The following is a 23,702-nucleotide window of genomic DNA, read 5'->3' as shown; positions in this document are numbered from 1 at the left end:
TTGAACACGACTCTTCATTATAGGAGGGCCGGGTTGTTGTCGCCGGTGAAATAGAGAGTGGGGGGAGAAAGCTGTTGGATGCTAGCAGGCAGGGAGACAGACGGGCAGGCAGGCAGGACTGTGGGTTTGGGGTTTGGAAGGGAAGGGAGACGAGAAGAATGAGAAAGAGAGATTGGTTTTCATGCCTGGTAGTCAGCACGCCTGTATATCTCCCAGGAGCGTAGTGGAAGACAGCAGAAGCTTGATACTCATCCATCACTCTCGACAACCCCACCGCTCAGGAGGGGCATGACAGCACAGCGCAAAACCCTGCCTCAGAGAGAGAGAGTCAGAGAGAGAGAGAGAGAGAGAGGGAGAGGGAAAGGGGGAGAGAGAGAGAGAGAGAGAGAGAGAGAGAGAGAGAGAGAGAGAGAGAGAGAGAGAGAGAGAGAGAGAGAGAGAGAGAGAGAGAGAGAGATGAGGCGAGAGATAAATAGAAAGAGATGCTGCCTGCCGACTGAGCAAATGAACTCTTCCATGTTTAAAGTAGGGGTTGTCGGAGTGGTGGTGGTGATGTCGGGTTGTCAGTGGTGGACTAGGGCGGGGGTTAGTCAGAGGGGGGGATGAAGTGTAGGAAAGGAAGGAAATGAGCGAGGGAAGGAGAAAAGGAGGGAAGGCGAAGGAGCAGCAGTTGGCTGGCTCCGGCGACTCCGTTAATCTCTCACTGAGTGCCCCGTGGCAGCCGCAGTGCCGCCCGCGCTGCTGCTGCTGCTGCTGCTGCTGCTGCAGCAGAGGCCGGGAGGCTGGGCTGGAACCAGACCCCACGCCGGCCACGCTACACTGGAGCGCCGAGGACACTGATGTACCTCGGGCCCAGCCCTTCCGCCAGCTCCTAACAATGGGCTTTACTAGGCTCTTCTACCTATGGGATTTTTTTTCAGCCCACAGTAAAACTATCGTCCGCTATCCGCTTCTTAGACCCTCCTAAGGTCTCATGCTGTATGCGCGGTGACGCCTATCACAGGGTTTTGTTTGCGGTGCATTTGTGTTTGCTGGAGGATTCCGGTTTTTCTGTGAATGTCTCAGTCTCGGTTTTACATCGTCAGCAAACACTGTGAGACGTTTAGCTTCAAATAGGATTCAAATATATTCAAAATGAAGCTCTATCTAAGAAAATCCATGGCCTGCCTTGAATTGACGTAGCATTATATTCACATAGCATTATAGTTGTTGTTTGTGCAGGCGTGTTTGTGCTTGTGTGCCTGTTGGGGCACACAAGCAAGATGTGTGTGTGTGTGGGTGGGTATTAATGCTTGCATAGTACTATATTCATTGTTTGTGTAGGTGTGTGTGTGTGTTTGTGTGTGTGTCTGTGTGTTTGTTTGTCTGTTTAACATAGCATTATTCTCGCGTAGCATTTTTGTTCATGTTTTGTGGATGTCTGTGTGGTGTGTTTTTTTGTGTCTGTGTGTGTATTAAAATAGCATGATATTCACATGCAGCCTTATATTCACATAGGATTATAATTATGTTGCATTATGTCACATTATATTTATGTGGCATGATATTTGTTATACCTATAGACATTATACTTAGCATTATATTCGCAGAGGATTTGATCAGTCATGAAGTCTTATAGTCCCATAGTTCTTAGGTGTTTACTAAGGACTATGGGATTTCTATTGGATTTTCTGGAGCACATCAATCAAAGCTGAATCCAGGGATGTAGAAAGATCTGAGATGGAGGCGAGCAGCGTCCATCAGAACAGGAGAAACCTGAGAGTCAGTGTTCACTATAGATAGAGTTCCTCCTGGTATCTTGTCAGAGGTACACCCACCTGATGGGCCGTGTATGTCCTTCACACGTCCACGCGTTCAGATCAGAAACAACAGCGGGTCCAAGGATGAAATCATGAAAAACACAGAAAGAGAAGGAGGGGTAGAGAGAGATGGAGATTGAGGTCTGGGGATGTTTCTGATTTCATATCGTCCTATCACGTTTACTGTAGATGGCGGATATATACGATCCCGATCAGAAGGCGGAGGGGGGAGGCATGGGCAAAGCATTGAAGGGGGAAGGGGGGGAGTTATGTCACAGCACCACACTGAAATGGCTGCATTGACGATTTGGTGTCAAAAAAAACCCTGACATGATGTATTTGGGAATACTAGGGGTTTTACCAGATGCCAAAGCTGGGCCTAATGACATAACACAGCATATCAGCCGAGGGAGGGAGGGGAGAAAGAGGGAGAGAGAGAGAGAGAGAGAGAGAGAGAGAGAGAGAGAGAGAGAGAGAGGCTTGGTTGCTTCCTCGCAGGGAGCTGTTTCTAATGTCCTGTCAATTATTCCAAACAGTGGAAGAGGAAGTAGTGGGCGTCTTCATAGCTGACCGGATTCCTATGACAATCCCCCCCCCCCACCCCAACACACAAACACATACACATACACCACAAACAAACTTGTACACTACGCCAATTGTACTTATTATCCAAACGATACCTGGATGCCTGATGTAAGGCTGGCCCTGCAGTGGCTCCATAATGGGTTTTGTGTGTGACTGTGCAATTAAATGGCAGCCATGAAAGGCCTTTTCTCCATTTTGCAGTGCTTCTGTTCAGTCCCCGGCTCCCAACCAGAGCCCTTCATGCTAGGTGCTCCATAGGAGGACATTGTAGCCAGGTGACATTCTAACTTTGAACTGGATGTGTGCGTGTTTTTCTCTGTACGTCTGTCTGAGTATTTGTCCATCTGTCTGTCTGTCTGTCCATATCTCTGTGTGTGTCTGTGTATTTATGTGTCCGTCTGTCTTGCTCTGTATGTGTGCATGTGCATGTGTGTGTTTGTGTGTGTGTGTGTGTGTGTGTGTGTGTGTGTGTGTGTGTGTGTGTGCGCGTGTGTGTGTGTGTGTGTGTGTGTGTGTGTGTGTGTGTGTGTGTGTGTGTGTGTGTGTGTGTGTGTGTGTGTGTGTGTGTGTGTGTGTGTGTGTGTGTGTGTGTGTGTGTGTCTGTATGTGACCCCCACCAGTGTCTGGAGGTTACCAGTACCCTGGCTGTCAGTCACCGTGTGGCTAGCCCTAATTAAACAAGTTCCAGTTGTACACCAGCTTACAATGGAAGCCTGGAGAATGGCTTTCAACTCCGGACACCCCTCCGCTCATCCTCACCCCCCCCCTCCACCCTCCACCGCCCCCTAGTTGAATAAAAGAGCTCCATACAAAGGGTCCGTGAATGCCTATATACCAAAGAAAAAAGGAAAATCGGAGAGAGTCAGCGTGCTATCTGATATCTCCTGGAACAGGACTGCTTTGAATATTATTATTTTTTTCCCTCTCCCCGTTTTCCCTTCGCACAGGAGGGATAAGGAAATTAAAAGCTGACATTTAAAAAAGGGCTGCAGTGGGAGACCTACAGCATCCTGGATCAATAGCTGGCTTCCCTCACATATTAGTCGGCGTTCCCACGGGACCGCCGGGGACTTAGTGGAAACAAACAGGAGCCGCCGTCAGAGTAGCCTTCTCCACGGTCCCTCAGCGGGCCTTCAGGTGCGAGGGATGAGCCGTTGAGACGCCGCGAGGGGACTCCACGTATCAGGGGGTTTATGCAGATGCACGCATGTATACTGTATACGTGGGAACATATCGACGTGGTTCCTGGGTTTAAAAGTGTCCTCCCTGTCGTGTGGTGTAAGCGTGTGTGTGAGTGGGAGAGGGAATGCTTGCTCAGTGTTTCCCGGAGCGTTTGTAGATATGCACGACAATCCGTGTTCTGGTCGCATTACCGCAGACACGTCTCTCAGAGACGTGCACGTCCCTGAAAGCACTTCCGATGATACTCGGAAGCTAGGCTAATTTACTTCCTCCGATGGAGAAAGTTTTGTCCTTATAGGCTTTGATCTGTTCGTCATACGTATGTGTAGCAGTGGGGGTGTCCGACAGGTGGATCAACACAAAGAACGTATGTGTGTGCGTGTGCGTGTGTGTGTGTGTGTGTGTTTTTGCGTGTGCGTATGTGCGTGCTCGTGTGCGTGTGTCTTTGCCTGTGTTTACAAGTGTATGTCTGTGTCTAGCTGTGTGTATCTGTGTCTAGCTGTGTCTGGGTGTGTCTGTGTCTAGCTGTGTGCGTCTGTGTCTAGCTGTGTATGTTTGTGGCCAGCTGTGTGTATCTGTGTCTAGCTGTGTGTGTGTGTCTCTTGCTGTGTGTGTGTAGGTGTGTATATATGTGTGTGTGTGTGTGTGTGTGTGTGTGTGTGTGCGTCCATCGTTGTGTGTCTACGCTTTTAACAGGCTTAACGGGTCTTGTCCCGATACGCGTGCCATCACCTTCAGCTGACATTGGTCACTGGGGACCTGAACCGTCAGATCGAACATCAACAAAAACGTGTGTGTGTGTGTGTCTGTGTGTGGTGTGTGTGTGTGTGTGTGTGTGTGAGAGAGAGTGTGTGAATGGGGTTAAAAAAACAATAGGATGGAAGTAAAAGACATCATCTATTGTCGATGTGGCAGAGGAACCAAGACGGAAGAGACTGGGGAGTGAATGAGTGAGTGATAAAGGCAGAATGCATCAGGGGAGATGGGCACAAAATCCATTAGTGTGTGTGGGTATTGCCTTTTAGCCGCAGCAGACACCACTGCCATTGTTTACCTTTGTTAGCCAAGGGTCACATGGCTTCATGTTGTCTGTGAGGTCCCAGAGGACACATTCATGCCGCCCCCCCAATGCCACAGCACCCTGTGAGAAGCTAGTTAGGGTGGTAGCATAGGGTTAGCAGGAAAGTGGTAGCCTGTGAAGTAATATTGATGTTGAATGTGGGAAACGGTCCTTCAGGGCGGATTTAGTGCTGTGGGGCGGAACATTTACTATGTTTTGGAAGTCAATCACACTGACGAATGGCGGCCTCCAATCGCCTAACTGTCTGCCTGTGATGTACTTTATCAGCCCGTTTATCATTCTAGTGTTTTTTTTCCACACTTCTCTGTTTGGTTTTTCATTGATTTACCGGCCAAAAAGGTTTAATTACCGGCTACGGCGCAAACTTTTCTAAAACGAGGTCACGCATGCATACAATGTGGGAGCTGTTGCTCTCTGTGTCATGGGGTTTCCAATACGGTGGGTAGCTGGCGAACAGCGGCAGTGATCAGTGTGATCAAAGAGAGCCAGAAACAGGAACAAGCAGATCTGCCAGCCTTTATCAGGCTGGCTCTGACAGCTATTGACGGGCCCTGCTAGCTTTGCTCTGTTATAGGAAAAACATCCGCACCGCGAGTGTATCTACCCTTGCTTTATGATCCAAGCTGTTCTATGGTGAATACACACACACCAAGTGCTGGAAAATGTACCCTATGACTGTGCTCCCCCATGATTGGGAGGTCCAGGGATGGCTCGTGTGCAAGCCGTGTGCACGACGACTCATGGCGAGAACGCACTCAGTAGCACACACACACACATACAGACACCTACACACACACATAGACACACACATGCACACACACATGCACACACCCACACACGCACGCACGCACGCACGCACGCACGCACACACGCACGCACGCATGCACGCACGCACACACGCACACACGCACACACACACACACACACACACACACCCGCACACACACACACACACACACACACACACACACACACATAAAGACATCGGATGTGTGTGTTGTCTCTGCGGAGGCCCGGAAAACAGGTGTCATTGTTAGGAGCGGTGTGGTTAATAATTGATGCGAAAGGTTTCTTCCTGGAAGCGAGGCTATCTGACCGCCTGCTGGATCAATGGAGATCAAAAGACAGCGTTTGGCCCCAGAAGCCTTGGCAGCGTTCAGACTGTCCTAGTCCCGGGCTCTGGCACTCCGCCTCGCCGACAAGACTGTGCTAAAGGTTAACCGAGAAGTTTGGGTAATAAATTTGTCATTTAGCCTGTCACCTGAAAGATTTTACAAGGAATGTTTGATTAATGGGAATAGGAAACGTGACGGAGGCTAATTTCACAGTGAAATTAGCCCCTCTGACCCTGTGTTCCACACCGTACAAAGGAGTGACGGATGTTTTCGTCCACAGCTTTACCCCTTTAGCGCCAAAGACCTGCTTAAGTTTGCCGGGTCCATTAACAACAGACTTGTTGAGCCTTTTAGTTCTGCGTGTTTAATCAGTGTGAGGACCGACAGCCTGTTCGACGCAACATGCCTACCTGTGTTGTGTATCTAGGCTTGTAAATATTCCATTTGGGACCTACATCTCAGGAGAAATTATCTGGCATGAAAAAAATAAAACGACGTGCTTTTATTTTTCTAATTTAATTCTACTTTGATGCAGCAGAGTTGATAATTATCGTCGATGGGCATCGGGGGCGCGGGTTGATCTGCACTCGCGTGCGTATGTGTGTGCGCGCACTAGTGTGTGTGTGTGTGTGTGTGTGTGTGTCTGCACCACAGAGACACCTGTACCAGTCTGCTGTTTGGCTACGATGAGGACTCAGGGCTTTGACACGCTCCGTCGACATGACAGCTCAGACAGCATGGATGTTAATCTCTTCTAACTGCTCCCAACCTAATTAAATCTTCCAGGACAGTGATGCACCAACACACACACACACACACACACACACACACACACACACACACACACACACACACACACACACACACACACACACACACACACACACACACACACACACACAGACACACATCAGCCATCATGCACACATGCATGCACGTACAATCATACACACACACATGCATTAACACACACACAAACACACATGCATGCAAAAGCACACATAAATGCGCCCATGCACGCACACACCCAAATTTTGACAATTGTTGAAGAACCGACCGCAAAGCATTTTGTTAGGTGCATGTTTGTGTGCATTTGAATGTGTTTTCTTGTGTGATTGTCCCCTTTTACATGACCTGAACATCAACACATTTTTTCATATTTTTCACAGTCAACATAGAGGCTACCACACAAAAATATAAACAATTATAGTGCAATGCAGTGCAAGACATAATGGGCATGGCATAAACAAGTGCCTTCAAGTACATGCTACAAAGTCCCGCAATTCACACCGTCCTTATGTCCTGGGTTTGGGAGATTCACTGTTAGAAGGACGGAAGAGTATCTATTCCTGTATGTAATTGGAACCCTGTAGGGCCTACCTGATGGTAGCAGTTCGTATTCTGAACACATAACATGTGTGAAAACACAGAACAAGCTGTGTTTTCCTAGCCTGTTTAGATATAGTCTTCTCAAAAAGCATTCGAAAGGACCTGTGTGGACCAGTCTAGTTATTAGTGATTTTGATCTTAAGGATTTGGTTTGCGTAGACCCTGGGTGAATTATTGACATTGTCTTTGTTGAGATTTAAATCATCATGGTGTACGTGTAAACTTAATTTGGAAAGTTGGTGAGAGCCATTGACATCCATTATATTCCAAACAAGTGTTTACCAGACCCCATAGCTGTATCTTTGTTTACTCCAACACAAGTAAGTAAATACAAACTGCCCTGGCTTGGTAGTGTTCTTCAATAGCGCTCACAAACGATCAAGTTTCAGTGCTGTGTTTACACTCCATAGCCCATACTCACAGACTATGACTGAGAGGTACGCCGTTGGAATCCTGAGCGACGATGGTTGAATTCTGAGTGCACATAGAACATTTAAATAAGTTGTGATGCTAAGTGTAGGAGGTGTTTTTTTTTAACTGATTGGAATGCACCCGAAGCATTCACCTCTAAATCAAAAGGGTTGTGTTCATGTAAGTCGAAGCCACACAGTGTCTGATTCTGGGAGCTTGTGCAGTGGCTTGTAAACACAGCGATCACTTGTGTTGGAGACGGATACAGCTATCGGAGCTGCTGAATGTTGGTTTGGAATATGATGGAATGGAATGGAATCATGGAACTTTCCCAGTTTCTGAATGCGAGCAAACCTCTAGAGGGTGTGTGAGTGACACAATTATTGACCGATTTACATCTCAACATAGACAATGTCAACAATGAACCTGGGGTCTTACCAAACTGGCCAAATCCTTGACTTGACATGTGACCAAACCAAGCTGGGATCGCACACATGCAATATACTATTACAGCTTGATGAAATAACCAATAATCAATACCCTCTGTCCGTCCCCAATCACCCACAGTCAATAAATCGATTCGCTGTTAGAGCCTTCTGCATACAGCTTTCACGTAGACATCCCAAGACGGATTGCACTCAATATGTACACCCAAGTATTTGTAATAATGAACCGGGGTAATACTAGCAGTCGGGGAGAATGATCCCCCAGATGTCCTGGATCAAAAACAAGTGATTCTGTTCTCATGGTGTTTTCAATGAGACATTGGTTGATGATATAGACTGCAATTTCAGTGTCTGTATCCAAAGTCCCAAGATGGCAGCGTCAACAGAAAACTTGAGATTAAAAGTGCTTGGATTCGAATGTAATGCAAACAGAATGGGATTGCTAACACATCTTTGAGGAACCCCTGAGTGGATGTCTTTAGACTCAGGTAATGTCAAACCTTCTGGGTACTGTTGGTAAAAGAAGATACCGCCTGACGTTTCGTAGTGTCGCAATAATGCTTTTTAAAACCCAGACTTTTATAACACATAGTCTGCTACATTAGTCACATCACTTGATTTAAAACACAGATATCCCTCAGCAGAATGATCGCTATAAGAATAACGGGCTGGATAGCGAGCTCAAAAGGTATCCCTGTCTTCTCTGATCACTCTGACTCTGAATGAACCCCTGCCGTCCACCACCTAGCTGCAGCCCTTGAGCAGCACTCCCGCCTGCTGCTTGATGACGTGTGGGAATCACAGTCAGTTGCTTTTTTGAAGTCTCGAAAAGACGCTATAGTGTCAGTCTATAAGCTGGTTTCTATACGCACACTGGCTTCCTAGACCTAAATTGAACGGAATATGAGCAGATAGCTCATCATGCTGAGATTCCATTAACCTAAGGATGCGGCTGTAGCTAGAAAAAGCAGATGTTGTTTTTACAACACTTTAGGGGGTATATATCGCTTTTTAATTTCCTCTGCATTATATCACGCCTACAATTCTTTGTGCTAGTGTCTGGCATGGATATTCAAACATTTTACATTAAAGAGACAGATTTCCCACAGGGATCCCGTCGAATCGTTAAAGCACTTCAGAAATTAAAATATACACACTTCAGGCAGAATGCTTTGTTATAATATTAAATCAATATTTTGTTTGTCTGCCTTACATTTTTTGGTGATGGAAATGTTATGGATTATTTCCCTAAAAAATGTAGTAACAAAAAGTCAAACACACACACGGCGCGCACGCACACACACACACACACACACACACACACACACACACACACACACACACACACACACACACACACACACACACACACACACACACACACAATATTGTGGTTTGATCATTTAACATTTCAAATGTCAGTATTTTCTCTGTGTTATCTCGTGCCTGGATGAAAATCCGAATGAGCGTGTGTCTATGTGTGTAAGTGTTTGATTGTGTGTGTGTGTGTGTGTGTGTGTGTGTGTGTGTGTGTGTGTGTGTGTGTGTGACGTGTGAAAGTGTGTCAATGTTTCTCTTGTATAAAGGTGTGCTTTTCTTTGACTGTGTACTTGTGTATGTGTGAGTGTGTGTGCGTATGTATGTGTTTGTGTGTTTGTTGGCTGTTTGTGTGTGTGTGTGTGTGTGTTAGTCTGCCGTGTGTGCAACAGGCTTGCCTGTGTGTGTGTGTGTGAGGTATATACAGTAGTTAGGACCCGAACAGCTGTTTATAGCTCCAGTAAACACTCCACTTAACTGTGGAGGGCAACAGCACCTCGTAAAGATGCAATCACTCTAAGTGACGACGACTGCAGCTGCAAACAACGAGACGCCCGATGATTCTGATACTATAATAGACAGGAGAGCTGCGCATTGTTCTAAAGCCCCAGCGCCGTGCGACACGTACACACACACACACACACACACGCACACACACACACACACACACACACACACACACACACACACACGCAGACACGCAGACACACACACACGCTAGCACACACACACGCCCGCAAACACACACAAACACACACGGTCGTGCTGTCTCTCCTGCCGGGGCTGGAACAACGGGCACCCTGCACTTGGACTTGTTAGAGAGTCGTTTGCCACCTTTGTTATTGAGCCCGCCTGTGATATATTGCTTCCCAGCACATTGTCCTGTTTGTTTTGAGAAACACCAGTCTTCTCCCTCGCTCTCTCTCTCTCTCTCTCTCTCTCTCTCTCTCTCTCTCTCTCTCTCTCTCTCTCTCTCTCTCTCTCTCTCTCTCTCTCTCTCTCTCTCTTTTTTTGATCTGGTGCCTAGTCACAGGGGAAACGGATTCCGTCTTAATCACTTTGGCTCTAGTGAAATCACAGCGGCGCAGGGGGGTGGCTAAGACGACCGCATGCGGTGTGTCAGCCCCTGCTACCGGCCCGCCTGTTCACAAGCCTTAAACCCCCCCCCTTCCTGCCTACTTCACCTGCTTAACCCCCCCCCCCTTCCCCTCCAACATACACAAGCTACCTCTAACCCCCAGCTTGTTTATTTCTTTTCTTGGGTATTCATTCGCCGTCACTAGTTCTCTGTGTGCACCGGCCAGGGCCTGTGACCGTCCACTCATTCGCCCCAGGGCCCCTCACCCCACTAGGGTGTCTGCCACCCGTCCGTCTGTCCTTCCCAGAACCACCCAATATAATACACACGTTAATATACACTTAAAAATACGGAGAACCTTGGGAGAAAAAGAAAATACAATCTGGGGTTTTGCTGTGGCTGTAGACTGCAGGAAACAGTCCGAATGAGGCGGGCAGAATGAGGCGGGGGGAAGAATAAGGCCGAATTTGCCTGAGGCGGGAGAAAGGCTGAAAAGTAGCTCTCGCAACAGATGTGCAGGGCAGTAAAGTGTAATTGAAATGCCAGCAGCAATGGTCTTATCTCCCCGCTACAGGAACCCACTGCCAGTCTCAACATCAGTTAGATGTCATTTTACCTTCGTCTGAATCCGCCTGCCACAATCCCTATCCCCGCTCCTCTGATGCTGGGCGGGGGGAGGCGGGAAGAGAGAGGGATGATGGGGTGCTGGGGGTGGTGGTGGTGATGGTGGTGGCGGTGGTGGGCGGGGGGTGAGGTGAGGAAGGGGCAGGGGGAGAGGAAGAGGGTGGGGAGTCTGTAATAGGATTTCAGTAGCACCCAGTTAACTTCCACCACCTGGACTTGGTTGGTAATTTGATATGCTCCATCAATGGGATTCATTTGCCACACGGCAGTATTACGATCTCCATTCGTTTGAATTGTTTTCCCCTCCGTGCACACATTCGCACGACGCCGCCGCCTACACACTCCCGCCCGACGGTAAACGGGATCCAGAAAAGGGTGGCTAAAGAAAAACTAATACCTCTAAAAAATTCTGCCGGTATGCAGAATAAATAAGACATTCCACCCAGGAAAGGGAGCTCCGTCCAGGGCTCCAGCCGAGGCAGGCCACCTGGCGGGGCAGCGGAAGCCGCCATCGGGGCCTAGCTGTGTGTGTTCCAGGCCAGGCTAATCATTGGTTTTTGGGCGGCGCCGCGTCCCTCTGGGGGACGGCTATGATGTCCTGCCAGATTACTGGCTCGCTCTGCCCCGGCGGAGGGGCTGCCTTTCAGCCTCAGCTTTGTGCCGTGACACGGGGGTCATCTGGGGGGCATTAAAGCGGCCTTATCTCCCCGACGTACTGATGACTTGTCATCATTTCATCGGTGTGGCGCTATGGGTGTCGGAGGTGTCGGAGGTGGTGCTGGTGGTGGTGGTGGTGGTGGCTCATCTCTTTTTTACTGCAGGGCTTTTATTTGTTTCAACCGCCGCTGTGTGAAAGGGGATGATTGAATTGTGGGGATTACATTCGTCCGTTTGAAAGTAAAAGTCGATGTGTCGCGTGTTCTTTGTCTGGCGGTGGTGTGCGTGACGGTGATGCCGTTGTACACCACACCACCGCCCCTCCCTGGTATCGTCAGTTTGAGTTCAGGTTTAATTTGTTACCTATACGGCGACACGGGTTCAATATGGGGCGAACCGGCTCTGTAGACAAATAAAAAGGTAACGCAAAAAGGTAGAAAAGCACAATATGGGAAAAATATATATTGTTGGGAACACTAGTTTGTCACTATTATTAACGTTTATTTCGGTTTCGAGTGGCCGCCTGCCACGCCGGCTCCCCTCCCAGATACGTTAAGTTGATCCTGTGTTTTCGATCTGTGCCTTTTCAGCGGGTCATTTTCAACGTGGTGAACTTCTCAAAGACCAAGAGCCTGTACCGAGACGGCATGTCCCCCGTGGTCAAATCCACCAGCAGACCCAAATGGTAAGTGGCTGTAAACAACACACTCGCTTCCATGCCCCACGGTGAATATATTGCGGGGGGGGGGGGGGGGGGGGGGGGGGGGGGGGCATTCTGGAACACAGAGTACCCCTGTAGTGATGGGGGATTGGTGAGCGTCTGCCACGTTCTCACAGCGCGATGCCTCCTGCTGGTTGATATTATACAACGTCACCTCCCTCTTTGGGGACTGGAAGCCACAAAGTTTAGCGCGCACACGCACACACCCACGCACAGGCACACGCACACACACACACACACACACACACACACACACACACACACCCACCTACACACAAACACCTATACATACACACATAGACACACACACACACACACCTTTAAGACTAATTCCGCAGATTCCCTGAGTCGATGCGTCTGGGCCTATTAGCATGTGATCCGGTGGTTGCCGGTATGATGGCTGTCTGAGGTAATAACGGTTGACTGACGGATGCAGATGAGAGAGAGAGTGTGTGTGTGTGTGTGTGTGTGTGGGGGTAGTGGGCCGTACCCGGGACCCAGCGGGGCGAGCGGGGTGGCGTGATGAAGTGTGGCCGTCCAACAGGAGCCCTGACATCTGTCATCAGACGGTGCAGGGCACGGCGCAGGAACACCAGGCATCTGCCACCCTGAGTTCTGGGAGTGTGTGTGTGTGTGTGTGTGTATGTGTGTGCGTGTGCGTGCGTGTGTGTGTGACTAGGCTCGCCCAGCCGCCACGTGACAGGTCCTAGGCTAATGGGAAGAGACAGTGGGCGTGTCCCGGTAGACAGGAGCGGTGGTTTGGTTTTTACGGGGGGACAGGGGGGACGGGGGGGACAACGGCTGCTGTGTTTTCTGCGATGGAAATAACACAACGCCATGTCCCATAGTTCTTCCACTCCCTGTCCCGGCAGTGTCAATACGGCCATCATTGATCACAGTCTTGGGGGGGGGGGGGGGGGGGGGGGGGGGGGGGGGGGGGGGGGGGGGGGGGGGGGGGGGTGGGGGTATGACGAACCGGGCCAAACACCCCTAAAGATTTTGGGTCCCTCTATTTCATGGTTTAGGTGGCGTTGCGTTCATGTTTTATGCGTCCGCCCTCTGATCGAACAACGCGGTTGGCCATGTTGAGCTATTAATAAGCGGCCATAAATAGGCATTAAGTGACAGCCTCAGCGGGGGGGGGGGGTAACACAACGACAGCCCCTGCTCCGTCTGCTCTCTCCAGGCTCACCTGACGTCCTAAACTGCTTCATCTCGCCATCGTGCCACGCCACGCCACCGCCACTGCCACCGCCACCGCTCTCTCTCTCCGAGCCGTTTCCCCAATTGTCTAAAGGCTTCTGAGAAGCGAGGGGGCTGACATTGTTTGTGTCCCCACAAAGTGGTCAAGATGCTTTTAACACAGCCTCCCCTATTTGACTTTCCATCAGCACAACAAAGCACAGGCAGCTGCAAAAGTAGCAATCTTCTCTTTGACAGCTACAGATATGGAATAAATAGAAAGCCCAAAACCAGAGAGAGAGAGAGAGAGAGAGAGAGAGAGAGAGAGAGGGGGAGGGAGGGAGGGAGGGAGAGGGAGAGAGCTTTCCCTGTTGGATCCAAACACACACACACGCATGCATGCAGGCGCAAACACACACACACACACACACACACACACACACACACACACACACACACACACACACACACACACACACACACACACACACACACACACACACACACAGATGCACTCAAGAGAGAGAGAGACAGACAGAGTGGAAAGAGGAAGGATAAACGGATACGAAAAAACAGAAAAAAGAGAGATACACTGAGACAGGTAGACAGAGCAGAGAACATCAATGATCGAGCGAGAGAGAGAGGGCAAGAGAGGGAGAGAGAGAGAGGGCAAGAGAGGGAGAGAGAGAGAGAGAGAGAGAGAGAGAGAGAGAGAGAGAGAGAGAGAGAGAGAGAGAGAGAGAGAGAGAGGGGGGGGAGGGAGAGAGAGAGAGAGAGAGAGAGAGAGAGAGAGAGAGAGAGAGAGAGAGAGAGAGAGAGAGAGAGAGAGAGAGAGAGAGAGAGAGGAACGCCGGTGAGAATAGATTGCTGCCCCCGCCACCACCACTCCCGCAGCCCTGTGTATTTATCAGAAGAGGCGTCAGTATTAGCCCAGCAGTTGAAGCCTTTATCTCCCCGTGCAGGTGCCCCTACGTCCCGGGGCCCCTCGTCGGGCCGGGGCGCCGGAGGGGGCGGGAGGCTCTGCCAGCGCCGGCCGGTCAGGGCCCGGCCCCGCTGGTCCCCGTGAGAGACAGCTGGCAGATTAGGCCCCCGCAGGGCCCTTCACCGCTACAGGTGCAAGGATGGTCCCTCGCTCGATTCCTCGCTCGCTTGCTCCCTCCGACAATTCCTCCTTCCCTTTCCCCGCTGCTTCACTCCAAACGCTTCCTCCATCCTTCTTCGTTTCCTCCTTCCCTTTCCTCTCTCCACCCCTCCAACACTTCCTCCATCCTTCCTCGTTGCCTCCTTTCCTTTCCTCTCTCCACCCCTCCAACACTTCCTACCTCCTTCCTCGTTTCCTCCTTCCCTTTCCTCTCTCCACCCCTCCAACACTTCCTCCATCCTTCCTCGTTTCCTCCTTCCATGTCCTCTCTCCAACCCTCCAACACTTCCTCCATCCTTCCTCGTTTCCTCCTTCCATGTCCTCTCTCCACCCCTCCAACACTTCCTCACTTCCTTCCTCTCCACCCCTCAAACCCCTCCTCACTCCTTCCTCTTTTCCTCCTTCATCTGTCAACATAACGTCCACACCATTGATCCAACGCTTCATTTTTCAAACCGTCCCAGGCAGTGTGACGTTGAAGGGAAATAGTTAGCATAGTTACTGCACGCCTTTACTAGTATCACTGATGGATGGGTGAGTGATGAACGGATGGGGGGAAAATTCGACACAGGTTGTGGGGGAGGGATGGATGGAAAGATAAATGAGACGTATAGATAGGTTGATAAATGGAAAAATGGACGGACGGATGGAATAGATCGTTCCTCTGATGTCGCCGGAGCCACGCATCTCATAAAACCCTCGCCCGTGTTGCAGAAGCGTCAGACATTTCGCCGATCTGTCACACCCCGTAGTTCCACATCCTTGGATTTAAATTGGCTCACAAGGCCATATATTCATCCTAAACCGAATCACACATAGCATTACAGAGTGTGAACAGAGGTGACGGAGATGGCAAGTAGTGCAGGAAAAGGGGTGTGGAGAGAGTCCCTGCGAAAAATGATAGAAGGAGATAAAAAACCAAAGCATGTTTGGCTGTCCAAGAAATAGGTCCCTGTGGGTGACTCCAACCAGGCCCGCTGTGGGACTGCTAGAGCAAAGAATTACCCAGCTCCTTCGTTATTTTGGTCCAGAACCAGCTAATTAGAAACTCACGGTGTGTCGTATCAAGGTTTGTGTGTGTGTGTGTGTGTGTGTGTGTGTGTGTGGGGGGGGGGGTTAGGATGTCCCCCCACCTATATGGACCGAACCATCAGCACAAACAGATGTTATACGCGTCACCTTTGTATGTGCGACGTTGGAATCGGGCCGAATCTCTGCAAGCTTGCGACGATACCTTTTGAACCAAGTTAATTACGCTTTCGATGAACACTACCCGAGAATAAATAAAGAGATATAATTATTTCATAAATTGCTCTTCCCCGTGTACCCGGGAATGCCTGAAGGAAAAGGCGGTGCTCTGATCTCTTCACGGCGAATAAACGGTTTGAAATGGTGGCACAAAGTAACAACGTTGAGCTGGAGGGCTGCCGAGAGTGCACAAGAGAAGCACAGAAACCCGACAGGCAGACACTGTGCTGTTAAACGGAGCTATTCTGACCGTCACCAATCCAACCAGCCGGTGGCAGGGAGACCGAGAGGATGGAGTCGATGTGCGGTTCCGTCGAGTGAGTCCGCTTTGTTCAGTAGGGAAGGGAAATGCACCATAATGTGCTGCCTATTTACTGTTTATTGAGAATAATAGTGGACACCTGATAGAGATAGCCCCTAAATGGAGATTAGGGGAGGGGTGAACCATTTTGGAACCCAGCTAATAGATGTGGAGCATAGCTCTGCCAGCCGATTCGCAAAATACCTTTTTACTTCAGACTTAATGGCTTTTGCTAAACAATTAGTAAAAACCACTCCGTTTTGCTAAACCCTTCAGTGGCAATCAATTGACTATAAAGTTTAAACATTGCGTACGTGCAAAGAGCCACCCCGCTCAAGTAGCGTCATGTGTGCTGCTCTCTGTTAATTAATGTGATACTTCCTTTCATCTGTCGGTGGTGTGGGTAAAAATAGCCGTACCTCCGCCCACGCAGGCAGAAGAGCGGTCCCGGCCAGCGGAGAGGAGATGCCAGACACGAGCTGCAGAAGTTAGCCCACCTTGGTCAAGGGTAATGGCTTCTCTATCCTTTTTATTAAAAAAGGAGAAAGAAATTTGAGTGCTTTTGCAACCCGGGGTGTTGGACTCAAAGTCAGACGATCAGCCATCAGCCAGTCAGTGAGTCAGTCAGTCAATAAATCAGTCAGGGCGTTTTTCCCTTTTTTTGGGGTAAGGGAGACCGAAATCCTCCTTGTAAGCTTGTGATGCAACAGCATAGTGGAATTCTATTTGGAGATGTCCGCTGCTCCGTCAGACTGCATGTTAGCGGTAATTGTTCTGTCAATCAGCACTGCTCCAGCCTGCCTGCTCCACTCACCAAGCATTAAGCCCGGTGAGAGAGAGGGAGAGAGAGAGGGAGAGAGGGAGATAGGTTGGTAGAGAGAGGGAGAGGGAGAGGGAGAGGGAGGGAGGGAGAGAGGGAGAGGGAGGGAGAGAGAGAGAGAGAGAGAGAGAGAGAGAGAGAGAGAGAGAGAGAGAGAGAGAGAGAGAGAGAGAGAGAGAGAGAGAGAGAGAGAGAGGTAGAGGGAGGGAGAGAGAGAGAGGTAGGTAGAGAGAGAGAGAGAGAGAGAGAGAGAGAGAGAGACACACATAGAGAGAGGGAGACAGTGAGAGCCAGAGAGAGAAAGGAGAAGGTGGGGTAAGGAGGTGGAGGTGAGACAGTGTGAGGGAAGATTTCGGTTTTCCCCGTGAGCCTGTCTCTCCTGACCGTCTTCGCACCACTCTGTGGTTCCTCCCAGACTCTCTGCTCTCTCAGTCCTGATCTTTCTGTCCAGGTTCCCTGCTCTCTGTACCCTCCTCCCTCTGACTCAAACTCCAATCAGAAACTGTGGGGGTAATTTATTTAAATACTCCCACACTGAGTTTATATTTGACCCCTGACTGGTACCATGGTGTTAATTCATCTATCTTCACCAGGGTTGTTAGATGTAAGAAACTGTGTTTCAAAGGAAACCGACGTAGTCTGTACTTAAGCGCAGGCCCGTCGAACCAATCAATGCTGCTTACAAGGCGATCGCACAGTGTTTAAACTACAAAAGGTTTGCCCATTTTCTAATTGGTAGTGAGTGAAGCAATTCAAGTGTTTGTTAAATAACACTATCTCCTTCTTTAACCTGTATACATTTAATATATATATATATATATATATATATATATATATATATATATATATATATATATATATATATATATATATATACCTTTATCAAGTTGAGTCACTATTTAACAACACAACATTAGTATTTATGAACATATTTCAACACAACAGCAATCTGCATCTGACACATAAGGCCTACATTAGGTTAGCCTTCTTGCTGGAAACGTCCTAAATTCAAGATATGATTCCACACATTCCAGTTGATGCCACATTGCTTGCTCTGTTTTGCTGCTTTTGCCTTTGGTCACTTTTGAACCGTTTCTAAAGTGACCTTTCAGATTCCCCATCGAGTGTTTCACAGAAGTCAGCAAGGGAGAAGCTCCTCTGTTTGAGGAGCTGTGAGTCAGCCACAAAACTAGAAACGTTGCGCTGTGTGCACAGACTGGTGGGGAAGGTTGAGGTAAAACCTCAGGTCTCTCTCCCTTTCTCTCCTCTCTCCCTCTCTCTCTCTCTCTCTCTCTCTCTCTCTCTCTCTCTCTCTCTCTCTCTCTCTCTCTCTCTCTCTCTCTCTCTCTCTCTCTCTCTCTCTCTCTCTCTCCTTCTCCATCTCTCTCTCTCTCTCTCTCTCTCTCTCTCTCTTCTCTCTCTCTCTCTCTCTCTCTCTCTCTCTCCTTCTCCATCTCTCTCCTCTCTCTCTCTCTCTCTCTCCTCTCTCCTCTCTCTCTCTCTCTCTCTCTCTCCTTCTCCATCTCTCTCTCTCTCTCTCTCTCTCTCTCTCTCTCTCTCTCTCTCTCTCTCTCTCTCTCTCTCTCTCTCTCTCTCTCACACTTTATACCTCTCTCTCTTTGTGCTCTGTGCTTGGGTGCTTGGTGGATCCTGCAGCCTCACACAATCACCACACACAACACACACACACACACACACACACACACACACACACAGACACACACACACCAACAGCACCGCCGCACTCACACAATTAACCATGTGGCATGCCTTTTAATAATAGACCCTTTAATTGTCGACAAATGAAGAGTGATGTAAAATAGCTAATAGCTTGCGCTAATTAATAGGAGAACCCAATGCTTGTTAATTAAGGGCAAACAGGACAAGGACCGGCTCGAGTAATTTGAGCAATAAAAGCGGGACTAACGATTCATTTCCAAACCGGCACGCTCCATAAAAACGTCAGGCAGGCAAGCCCCCCGTTTCTGCTCTGCAAGAGAACGCCCCCAGACCCCCGTTGGTCCCCCCATTATGACGAGCACCCCCGACCCAGCCCAGGGGATACACCAAACGCATACACACACAAACACACACAAATACATGCACACACACACACACGCACACGCGCACACACGCTCTCACGCGCACACACACACACACACACACACACACACACACACACACGCACACACACACACACACACACGCACACGCACACACATTCATAAATACATACAAACCCCCCCACACACACACATACACAAATAGATACCCCCCCCCACACACACACACACACACACACACACACACACACACACACACACACACGCACACAAACATATACGCATAAACAAACACAGGCATAAAAACAGAAGGGAAAGACAACGAAGATATAAGCAGCCCTGCGTGCTGCTGTCCTTCCTAGGGCTAAGCATTGTCATGAGAAGACGAATGGCGGCTATATAGAGACACTCTGAGATTATAACATAGATTATTTCCCCCCGCCTGTGTCTCGGCGGCATGCTTTATCGTTTGCGTTGCTTGTTTAGCAGCAGAACACAATGTATGGAGATGAATGTATTCCCAGTGCAGTTGTTGAATTATATTGCCACTAGTTTGTATTAATTTAGCACCTCTGTGTTTGCCCTGCCTAGTTACCTCTCTCTCTCTCTCTCTCTCTCTCTCTCTCTCTCCCTCTCCCTCTCTTTCTCTCTCCCTCTCCCTCTCCCTCTCTCTCTCTCTCTCTCTCTCTCTCTCTCTCTCTCTCTCTCTCTCTCCTCTCTCTCTCTCTCTCTCTCTCTCTCTCTCTCTCTCTCCCTCCCTCCCTCCCTCTCTCTCTCTCTCGCTCTCGCTCGCTCGCTCGCTCTCTCTCTCTCTCTCTCTCTCTCTCTCTCTCTCTCTCTCTCTCTCTCTCTCTCTCTCTCTCTCTCTCTCTCTCTCTTCGGTCATAATTCCAGCCCAGCGGCTGTAGCAGCAGGCAGATCCCCAGCTCAGGATTCTGACACGCTGTGTAACTTTTATGGCCCAACATCCCTTGTGAGTGCGGCGTTCATTCAAACTTTCCCCCATCATTCCATCCCGACGGTATCACTTGGATCTTGTAATATTCTTTTCATCACACCTTTATTCTGGTCCTCGAATGTTGCAATAAAAAAAAGAAGATGAGCCCTGCCTTTCCACCGTGTTGTCTACGTACCCCATGTGCTGAGAACGGTTAGATTCATTTGACAGTATTCCTCATACAAGATATTTAGATTAAAAAAGTAATATATGCCGCCTCTCAAACAACATTGCCCGTGTGATAAGAGGGAAGAGGACAAAATCTTTTAATATAAAAACCAAATGCAGAAGAGATGGGGAGATGCATTGACACCTAATAGTGTGTCAGCCTTTTTACCCTCAGAGAGGAAATGGAGAGTGCCGTGAATCTAAGTGAATACTCGGGATGGGATCCTAGATGTGAATGTATATGGGTGACATCAGGCACAACCCCAAGCAGAGCTCGTGTTCCGGGGGCAATTACTCTCATTCCAACCCCTAGTCGGGCAGACTTTAAAGATTTGCAAGGGGAAAGTGATTACAAAGCTCTATTTTATTAGATGCAATGGCACCTCTCTCTATTTCCACTTCCCCATTCCATCTGCGGTACTTCATTCTCCTCTATATGCCATCCGAACAAATAGGAACAAGGGAGGGGGAAAGGTGAGTGAGAGAGAGAGAGAGAGAGAGAGAGAGAGAGAGAGAGAGAGAGAGAGAGAGAGAGAGAGAGAGAGAGAGAGAGAGAGAGAGAGAGAGAGAGAGAGAGAGAGAGAGAGAGGACTAGGGATGGAAGGCAGGGGCATAACGGAGCGGGAGAGAGAGAGAGATGGTGAGAGAGGGAAAGCATTACCAATCGGGTCTATCTCCTGCCTTCCCAGCTTCCCTGTTCATGGAAGCTCATTAGCATGCCTCTAGAAGGAGCCAAAGAGGATTATATGGAGGAAATAATGTGACAAAATGTTACAAATAGATTAATAATCTACCAGATGAGGGTACAGTCGTGTGGGGTTGTGCGTCGGCAGTTCAGCATATGAGCCCATGCGTGTGTGTGTTTGTGTGTGTGTGTGTGTGTGCGTGAGAGCACGCATGTGTGTGTGTGTGTGTACGTGCATGTGTGCGTGGGGTTTGCATATTTCCCTGAAGAGCCACTGAGAGACAGAGCCAGGGAAGACAGGCGCGAGGTCTATTGCACCGAGATAGACAGGCTGCTCCTGGCTCTCTCCATTCAACCCACAAATGACTTACCTGGACAGTTTTATGTTTGCCTGGAGGAGAATTAAAAAGCCACTTCATTCTCCACTTTTAGCGGCGGCTACCCGTGTCAGTGCTGCCCTCCATGAAAACGCTCTAATCTAAATGCTTTTGTCAGGGGAGATTCGGTAGATTGCAGCAGGCAGGGGTACAAATTGGTTGTGTCATCTTATAATGAACTAGGTGAGGCGTTGCAGTTTGGCTGCGGCCGAGCGTCCTCCGATCACACAACTGTAAGTAAGCTGGAGCTGCTTTAAGCATGGCTGCGTGGCCGCCGAGGCCCCCACGCGCCCCCCCTGCTCACCCCCCACCCCCCCCCCCCCCCACACACACATTGTCTCCCTGCACACGACAACAAACCAAGATAGTCTTCCCGATGGTGGGTTGGACTCCGGTCCGATGTGACCAGCTTTCCCTTTTTGCAACTTTCCAACGGTTGCAGGATTTATTCACATTGGTTTTCCACGGATGCGGTTTGCATTGCTTACAGCGGCTGTTTTGCAGAATAGATGGCGGGACAGACGTCCATGTGATGCGACTGGGCCCCCCCGGCTGATGGGTTTTCTCAGGGATTATCAGGTGTGCTCAGCACGTTGACTGTGTGACCCACTGACCCTGGCTAAAGGGCCTATGGGTATCTCAGCAATTCCCCCCAAAAAGCCATGCTGTCCGGGACATATCAGTGGGCGGTGGAGGTGTGGCTCCTATCTGTGTTCCGCCCAGACCGGGCCTTTTCACGCCGGTTCCCTCTGCCTGCGCTGACCATCTCTCTATCTTACTGTCGGTCGGACACTATTATAGAGAGAGAAAAAACCTGGGCCATGCTAAAAGCGGAATATATTTGTGCAGCTAAAGCAATACATCCTGTCTTAAAAAACGATTAATCGGCCCAGATGCATTAATAATAAACCTATTCCGTATCTATAGCGTGATATGGATGATATATACCCTATATATGTTAAGGGTTATCTTGATTTTCACGAACTCTGCTAAGTCAACACAGCGGTAGTAGTTTGCTAGATATAGGCTGCCAGAGTGTGTATCTGCAGCTGGCCGGCCCCCAAACCATTTCCTTGCCTGCTTTGAACATGGATCCTTGAAGGGTTCTCCGCCTCCTCCTTCTCCTCCTCCTCCTCCTCCTCCTCCTAATTGCCTTTGCTTTCCCTCGATAACTCTCATTGCAGTTTTTATTAAAACAAACTTTATCCATCTCTCTCTCTCGCTCTCTCTCTCGTTCTCTCACTCTGTATCTTGATCTACCTTGCTCCCTATCTCAACCCATCTCCTATTTAAGCTCTCTATCACTATCTCACCCTTTTTTCCTCCTCATGTACTAATGTATGCATGTGTCTATATATATTTAGATATCTATGTATATCTTTATGTATATTCAATGCGTGTATATTGAACGTAGATCTATATCCATATCCGCGCTCACCGGTAGCTCAGGGCCGCCTACACGAGCCCCTCTGACGGTAGAGTTCTTTGAGTTTGCCAGCATTCACAGCAGCGTTGATCATCCACTCCTAGCCGTGTCCCCTCTGTTCCCGTGAATTGATCTGTGTTTGCCTTGCTTTACCTCTTTGCCAGGCACTTCCCCTCATGTGTGGACCGCGTCTTAAGCGCTTTCGCCGAGGATGTGTGAAGTTTTATGGAAGTGTGAAGATGGTGGAATTGAACTGTCTCAATATGCCCGTGCCAGATTTAATTACCGCTGCGTAAAGGGTAAAGCGTGAGGGGAAGTTACGCTCAGGAGTGAGTAAGATGCGTACAAAATGAGGCATAGCTAAAATGATGCATCATTTTGTGTGAGATTGGGTGGTAATTAATGCATGCAACAGTGTTTCCCACAGACAGAAAGCAATGTGTGGTGCCAGGGCCGGAGTGGTAGGAGTGGGGGAGGGAGAGAAGGAGCCCAGACGGAGGGGTTCTTGTATTTAACCTTTTTTGGTAAATCAATATTATAATGTAACAATAGAGCGGCGAAGTCACGCCCCTTCCGGTAGAGCCCATGAGACCTATGAGATCGAAAAATATGAATGGATTTCAATGGAAGGAAAGTAATTATTTTCTGGTCCCAGTCTTTATGTGCCCTGGATTACACATATGCATTGTTAATAATGACGTTAAGCGATGTTTAATATCAATAACGTTGAGGTCATAAGGGCTAAAGTTATCTTTTCTCAGTTAACATAATTTTGGGCAGGTGTTTTTTGAGCACAGTATATCATACTAAACTTCGGTAAAACGGTCGCCGACCGTCCTCTCTGTGCAATATATCCCGCTGCTTCGGGTTTTCCTTTGATAGGCGCGTT

At 48.9% G+C, this 23,702-nt stretch overlaps 1 protein-coding gene across 1 annotated transcript in view; it reads left to right on the top strand.

Annotated features, from left to right (window-relative positions):
- The window catches only part of agbl4 (AGBL carboxypeptidase 4), a gene marked incomplete in the record, with an annotated part of 238,584 nt that overhangs the window by 92,198 nt on the left and 122,684 nt on the right, over nucleotides 1–23,702 (top strand). Inside the window, 1 exon segment of the mRNA XM_030372609.1 lies at nucleotides 12,275–12,369. Within this exon segment, the coding sequence (XP_030228469.1) occupies nucleotides 12,275–12,369 (95 nt within the window).

This window comes from Gadus morhua, chromosome 12 (genome assembly GCF_902167405.1).
Source record: "Gadus morhua chromosome 12, gadMor3.0, whole genome shotgun sequence".
Classification (NCBI taxonomy): domain Eukaryota; kingdom Metazoa; phylum Chordata; class Actinopteri; order Gadiformes; family Gadidae; genus Gadus; species Gadus morhua.
This window is presented reverse-complemented; position numbering and strand designations above follow the sequence as displayed.